Source organism: Agrilus planipennis, unplaced genomic scaffold (genome assembly GCF_000699045.2).
Source record: "Agrilus planipennis isolate EAB-ADULT unplaced genomic scaffold, Apla_2.0 scaffold60, whole genome shotgun sequence".
NCBI classification, from domain to species: domain Eukaryota; kingdom Metazoa; phylum Arthropoda; class Insecta; order Coleoptera; family Buprestidae; genus Agrilus; species Agrilus planipennis.
In genome coordinates this window covers 1-7,917 of record NW_020438877.1, presented here as the reverse complement: position 1 = coordinate 7,917, position 7,917 = coordinate 1, and the positions used below count along the sequence as shown (strand labels likewise).

General features: G+C 34.7%; 1 protein-coding gene across 1 annotated transcript in view; it reads right to left on the bottom strand.

Moving 5' to 3' along the window:
- Positions 1-7,433, bottom strand: part of LOC108741855 (glutamate--cysteine ligase catalytic subunit-like) — a gene marked incomplete at its 5' end in the record, with an annotated part of 9,387 nt that extends 1,954 nt beyond the window's left edge. The window contains 4 exons of the mRNA XM_025981430.1: positions 988-1,169; positions 1,510-1,623; positions 2,282-2,479; positions 7,065-7,433. Of these exons, the coding sequence (XP_025837215.1) occupies positions 988-1,169; positions 1,510-1,623; positions 2,282-2,479; positions 7,065-7,433 (863 nt within the window). The remainder of the gene's footprint in view (positions 1-987; positions 1,170-1,509; positions 1,624-2,281; positions 2,480-7,064) is intronic.
- Between the last annotated feature and the right edge of the window lie 484 nt (positions 7,434-7,917).

Sequence of the window (7,917 nt, the reverse complement as noted above, 5' to 3'; positions counted from 1 at the left end):
CTCTCAAACACCCATACTAACAGTTTAGTCATTAAATATTTTGATTCTCAATGTCAATTATCGAATTATTATTATTTTTTATGAAGAATTTCCAATGTATTAAATACAATTTGTTCCAGTTATTTATCAATATTAGAAGAGCTGTAGAGATGTCTCGTGTGACTAAAGACGATATGTTGATATCAGGCAATCACGCGATGCGATACCAGAACTTTAAATAACAACTATACTAGAAATTGTCAAATGTATCTATAGCGTTGAATGTATATGATATGGGTACGTGTTTACCATCTGGCAACGAGTAGCGCCAATTTTATTAACAATTTCTAGAGAATTCTGTATTAGGCAGAAACTATTTGGTAAATTTATAATCCTCATCTATATTGTAGCGAGCACGAGCGTGTTTGTGTGTGCAGTCGGGCACACGTGTGCGTGGACCACTTATCGATTCGCCGACTAGCCGCGAGCGCCTTTCTTCATGTGCGTCGTATTTGTAAACGTGTGTATCGTACCTGCTTTCTGGGAAAGCAGTTGAAAAGTTCAAAGAAAAACTAAACGATCCGGATGTTTCTAGAGGGTTCAAGAAAGGAAACAAAAGAGTAATTAAAGGAAGAGAAGATCGCCGAGAGGAGTAGAAATAAATTGACCGTTGCAGAAGTGAATCGAGAAATAAATTGACAGTGATAGCAGTGAAATAAATAGCGCAGTGAATAGTGATATATCAACAGTAGTGTTTTTAAGTTGTTTAATAATTAGTGTAAATAAATAGTTTTTGTCGTTATCAGTCTTAGAAGTAAATTTTGTTAAACCCACGAACATTACAATATTAATTTCTCCGAGCGAAGCCGCGGGGAAAAGCTGGTAGTATACTAGATTTTGTTTGATTTCCTAAATACGAGTTAAAGATCATCGACGACCAGATAAAACGAATTTTTCCATCCCTCTAGCAATTCAAGCTCGTTTTATTAAATTAGATTTGTGACCTACTTGTAATCAGGATGAGATAAGACAAACTTCCTAATCCAGGAAGCTGTGGTAAGTACGTCTCCAGAAGCTCTCTGTTGAATAAGTTTAAGATACCTCTGGATGGTACAGTGGGTGTCACAATCTACGTCCATTCCGGCGAGATAGTTATTTATTAAGGGAATCATTCCAGGGAACTCTCCTTCCTAAAACACACAGTAACAGTACGATGAAAAGGCTAAGGCCTTCACGGTCGTTGGTATTTGCGAGGACTCGATAGAGTCGTTTATACGACGTTTCGACAACTGCTGTGGTTAGCATCATCAGTCTCAGCGCATCCACAGCGAAAGATTTTACGCTCTTTCTATATTCCCTAAAGATGCGAACATCAACAGTTGACGAATTGGATTGTCTACCCCAACAGTGAGCTCACCGAAGGAGGAGAACCAATTCCGGACCACGACCATCAAAAATAGATATCGAATTCTCATCAAACTTATATATATTTTACAGTCGTTAAAAATAATTAAAAGATCCCTGATTTACCTTTCCATTAATTATTTCATTAATTGTCATTAGTTGGCAAACATCACGATTGCTGTTATTTTTATCCTTGATATAATACTGATTGTCTTCGGGGATCGTTATATCTTTCGTGAACTATAAAAATTGAAAGAAACATCTTTTTTTTTTCTTTAAGCAATGCTTTTTACAGAGTGTTTCTGAAATATGTAGCAAGCCTGCAGGAAGTGACAGAGTACTGTAAAACAAAAAAATGAGATAAATGTTTGCATCTCTGAAAGTTCGCAGTTTTCAAGAAAAACGTAGTACAAAAGTACAGACAAATGTAATGATGTAAACATTAGTGCGTGTAGTAGCGTGATAGTAGGCTGTTGATAAATGTTATTAGTAGTTCCACAACCGACACTGTTTACATTCTCTATCAGTGCAGCTGCCTAATTGTTATAGCAACTGGCTGTACTAATACTTGTGTTGCCAATTCACACCCAGGGCCGACTTTGGATTGTAACTTCTTCTGTTTTTATTACAATTTTTTTGTCCTTTAATCATGCTGCTTTACTCACTATGCAATTAGTTAACTCCCTGCACAGCTTATCATTTTTTTTAGAAACACTCTGTTTGTAAGAGAAAATAACGCAAAAAAATAGATAGAGAACTAACTACATACACAAATATAGAAAAAGAGCACGCAAGTGGTATATTACAATATGAATAAAAACAATCAAATTTAACTGAAAAAACGTAAGCGATTACCATAAATAAACGAAGAGACATTCTGAGTAGGGAATATACCTACCTTGCTAATTGGGATGAGAAAATTAAGCTTATAGGAGAGGATAACGCGTGTAAGTAAAACTATAAAACAAACTATTGCGGCATTTTCGAAATCGGTGATTTGTACGTCACATGGTCTGAATTCAACCCTCCAACCGATTGTTGAGTTCGGCGGGGGCGGTTTAAATCTCATATTTTGCCAATTTGTTGATTGAATATTCTACAAAAAAAAACAATGCAGCATAACAAAATATTTCCGAGACTGCATTCTAAAATAAATGCATAAGAAGACGAATCTGTAATAAGTAATTTATGGTTTTAACAATAAGTATAGGGTGTCCAGAAAGGGTAGGGGTATTTATAAATTCAATAAAAAAGTCTACAAGTCAGAAAAAAATTTTTTTGTTAATTTTTAGACAAACTTTTGAAAAATTAAGTGCCAAAGATGATGTTGTCCAAATATTGACCTTCGCGCTGCTGGCACTCCTCCAACGGAAGGGAACATTAGCCGCCACGCGTCTGCAAATCTCTCTGGAAACGGCGGCCATTTCGGTGTGGATATTGTGCTTCAATTGCAGTAGTCATCGTGGTTTGTTTGCATATACCTTCTGTTTAAAAATTCCCCCATAAAATATAAACAGGGGGTGTGAGATCTGGGCTTCCCGGAGGCCAGTTGATGGTGCCTCGAAGAGAGATCACTTTTTTCCGGGAAAAGTTGATTGATAACCGCAAGCGATTGATTTGAGATGTGGCAAGTAGTCCAATCTTGTTGAAATCATCTTTCCACATTAAAACCACCAAACTCTTGCATTTGTGGAGCAAAAAACTTGTCACAATACCGGTCACTGTTTATCATAAGTGTTCGCCCTCGTCGATCTTCAAAAAAAGAAGGCCCAATGATTCTTTCGCCAGACATAGCAGCTCACGCACTAACTTTTGGTTGTTCATGTTTATGGCTTTGTCCCAGTAGTGATATTTCTGTTTGTTTACGTGTCCATTTAAGCGAAAGTTCGCTTCGTCACTAAACAGAATGTTTGCAAACGTTGGAAATCGTTGAAACATTTTATTTGCAAAATTCAGTTGGAGATGATAATCGGTAACGTTCAGTTTTCGAAACTGTAAGATGTAGATCTTGCTTCAGGATCTTTTGTAATGGCGACTTTTTAATGTCAAGTTTACTGACACTCTTATTTCTTCAATCGTTTGTTGGGTTCAAACAGAGCCACGGGTGACCTGAATTGTGAACATTCGAATCCATTTTCTGATGATATCGTCCTTCGGTGCATTCTGTACATTGAATTTTGCCTGATATAATCGTTAAGCTATAATCATCGGATCACTATTGCGATAATAGGCGTGTACGCAAAAAGCACGAAGGTCTTCCGGGTACGCTTCCGTAGTCATTAAATCTCCAAAAAGTAGTGAAACAACCTATCCCAAAGGCACCCCTCAGAACCGCGCCGTTACAAGGACAGTGCAGATTAGGGTTGCCACCTTTTCAGGCTTTACATAAAGTATTTCTCGACTAAATGGTTCAAAAAAAAAGTACTCAGCATAAAAATTTTTTATTTTTTGTTTTTAAAAACATATTTTTTGTTACACCTAGCAGCCAGTAACAAATTGCTGTCGCTCTTAAATACATTAATAGCCTCTAAACATGGCAAACAAAGATTTAAGTAAACTAAAAGTTCATTTTTAATTAGTTTTAATGAAGCTTTATTCCTGTCGTCCCGCCACTTTGCGGTCATAACATAAATGCTGAAGAGGCCGGAACGGACAGTAAAACTGACACTACTTTGAACAGATTTGGTTGTTCCGTACTTAGAAACATTCTCAAAAATATTGTATTGTGCAATATTATTGATGTAAAAATATTCTGAATTTCGAATAATCGCTTACAAAATTACGATGTTTACTTAAGGCCTTAAATAAAGTATTTTTGCGTACTTTATGTCTTGTAAAGTATAACGTACGCACAGTCGAAATAGAGTACAATACTTTATAATAAGGTAGGGGTGGCAACCCTAGTGCAGATACAAATACCCCTTCTGGACACCTAGTATTTTGAATTTAAGTATTTAAACAAATTACTTTATTTAAATTTTCAAATTCAATGAAATACTAAAAATACAATTTATTTGCAATACACGTAAAAATGTAAAGAAAATTTGATTTTGTTACCTTTTATTCTCACTATTTAAATACGAGCAGTGAAGGTAATGTGATAACACGAAAATGGAGATAAAGGATGTAAGAGCTATCAATGACCTTTGTTTGAAAAAAAAAATGTCTGCCAAAGATATACGTGCTGACTGAGTGGAAACACTGCATTTTCTACAGTGACAAGTATGTGAAAGGACTTTAAGCTGAGAGGAATAACATCCTCGGAAGATGTTAAAAAATAAAATGATACTGTTTTGGCAGTTCGAACAGGCCTTCTTGAGATAACAGGGATGCGATGTCACCTGATGATGCTACTGTGTGGTGAAATAATCTTGTCGTAGATACAATATACTTTCATAAAACTTTATGTGTTTTATTTTATTAATTATGAATAAGGTTCAACATATAACAGCTACCACCCTAAACGATATATTTGCCATCAAAACAATATTAGAAATATGCAGGGTATTCCACAACGATCTTGGGGTAAACATTTACAGAAAACATTAGAATTGAAATCTTAATGAAGCTGTATACACTATGTCTGATCAGTAATGTGAAAAAATTAAGGGAGAAGAAGGTACATGGAAAAGAAATAGAATGAGTTATCACGCACCACTCAATGATATACATAAAAATGTGGGTAATGACTAGAGATGTGCAAAATGTTCTTTTAAAAGTATTTAAATACAAAATGCAAATACTTGTTTGATTTGCTATTTCAAATGTAAATACCAAAATTTATTTCCCTTTTGTATTTTCAAAATACTTTTTTGTTTGTAGTACCTATTTAATTTTCTACATTTACTTAAGTATAAAATATTTTTTAAGAAAACCTTGCAGGCATTTTCTCATTTTTAAAATATTGGAGTTTTTGTAGACTAATAGATTAAATTACTGTTCACAAATAGTTAAGGATATGGGTTGTTCTAGCTTTAGGGAAATGCGAAGATTAACGCAGGATAGGAAAGAGTGGAGGTGCTTGTCCAACCAGTCTTAGGACTGACGACCTTATGATGATGATGATGAAGTGGTGTTTGTACTATATCACCAGCTGCGAAGATTGAGTATTTTTATATTTTTTCCATATTTTTCTCTTTGATTGAGATATACTTATTTTTATGTTATTGTTTCTTCAGTTCAGTAACAAATAATTCTTCTATATACTTCCTTATTTCCCTTTGTCGCCAGTTTTAATTGGAAAAAAGTCACTGATGTCAATTTTGACATCAGTGTCTTTTAGTCAAACTATTTAGTTTGTTTACTGTGAAAGATCAGAACCAAAATAGAGTTACAAATAATTTTATTGATGTACAAACAACGTGACTCATTTTACATCAAAATATTTACAACTGCATTTTGTTTCCGATCTTTTACGCATTGTAATAAGAGAAAGAAATGGAATCCATAGTTTCTTTAGCTTTGGGTTCATCTAATAAGTGAAGTTTTTCGAATCGTTTTCTAAGAATTTTGGATTATAGGCATTTATTAGCACACGACAATATCTTGTCGTTTTCAGTTTTACACAGCTGGCGTATATCAATTCGATATTGTTTTGTGGGTACTGATCTGTTAGTACCGCTTCCATTTTATTTAAAACTCCTCCTTGCTAGATACTAATACTGCTATATCATCCACAAATCGAAGCATACTAATCGTTTGCCCCTGTAAATCTATCCCTACAGTTCTACTGTCTTTAATGATGTTGATCGCGTCTTCGATGTATAGATTAAAAAGTAGCGGTGACAGTGTGCATCCCTGTTTGACTCCCTTCAACGTTTAAATGGAACATATATTATTTGTCGTCAGATTTACTTGAAACTTGGTTTTAATGGTCTCCCATTTAATTTCTGAAAGACCTATCTCGACATTTTAAACAATTCAACCTCCAAAGGGGGGTTGGGGTAAAAAGGTGTTGCAATTTTTGTTTAGGACATACTTTATTTGTGGTTGAATTTACTTGAAACTTGGTATATATGCTATTTGATATTATTAATCCAATGAAAAGAGGTTGCAACGTTTCCATGGGGTATATTATATTGCAAATACGTGTTTTGGCAATTTTTAAAAATCAACTCTTAAGGACGAAATGTTGTTGCTATGTTTGTATTTGAAATCTAAGATGGCGACATTACATAAAATTAAAACGTTGGAAAGGTGAATTGGGAGTTAAAAGGTTTTATGGAGACACAATATTAATTTCTGCGAGCGAAGCCGAGAGGAAAAGCTAGTTTTATATAATGTTACTAATGATACTAGCAAAAATGTATTTTGCATTTTACAAATAGAAAATACGTTTGGAAAAGTATTTTAAATAAAATACAAAATGTTTTTTTCAAAAGAATATTTAAATGCAAGATAAAAATAGGTATTTTTTTACACATGCCATTGATTTGTCTGTGTACCAACTGTTGCAAAGGTGACCAGTAGGTATGAGTGTTTCGTCACTTGACGCTTGCGATAATGACGGGTCATAAGATAACGCGGCTGCCAAATTGGCAATTGTTCTCAATTATTGATGGCTCGTTAAATGGGGTATATTTTAGTGCATACTTTTTACATCGCTTACGTTCTGGTGCTATCACTAGATGCACCTTTCAAATGTTCTGAAAAGTAAATTTTAAGTTGTTTCAGAAAGTTACCTCGAAATGGTCAGTGTCCACTTCGTCGTTTTGGTGTACTTTTTCTGAAAATAGGGAGAGAGCGTCCCTTATGAAAAGATGTGCAATATGCTGTGACAACTGGTGGTCAATGTCGTTTTCTCTGAGTTTGTTATAAATTTCTTTGTCGTATATTAATGGCACGTCGTTGTATTCTTCTCCGGCTTCTGACAAATAGGAATCGATTGAATCGTATCTCGACTTATTAATAACGAACTTGCTGTTTTTGAGTGGGACGAGTCCTCTCTCTTCTTCCGTTCTACAATCCACAGAGGCCGATATAACATTCCATCGACAGTCCACGTCTGACAGGAATCCCCGAAAAATCGGCGATGCAGCACTTAAAGCTAACTGTAAAAAAAGGTATTTTCAAACTGCTTTTTACTCATTTTATAAAAGAAATAGAAAATTTATTATTAACTGTATGTACAAAATAATAAGTGGTTTTAACAGTGCTGGATTTGCCAATAAACTATAGGTCACGGCTTAACACGGCAGATTTTCGAATCACAGAAAACACCATTATGATTTAGCGTTTAGAGGTCGACTTAGTTCAGGAAATTAATTAATTTTCACTGTCACGTTTTCACTAATAAGACCGCACTATAATTACTTAATCTCTCTATATTTTTCAGGAACCAATGTTTATGCTACTTTTACTCGAACTTAACATTTAGACATTACTAGCGACCCGCCCCAGCTTCGCACGGGTGCAATGCTGATAGTAAATATATTTTTGTTTTGTTTAGATTATTATCGAAAAGGGGAAATCTTCAAAAGATACCCCCTGAACATACTAAATATACTACAGAATGTCTTTATATACAACATTCAC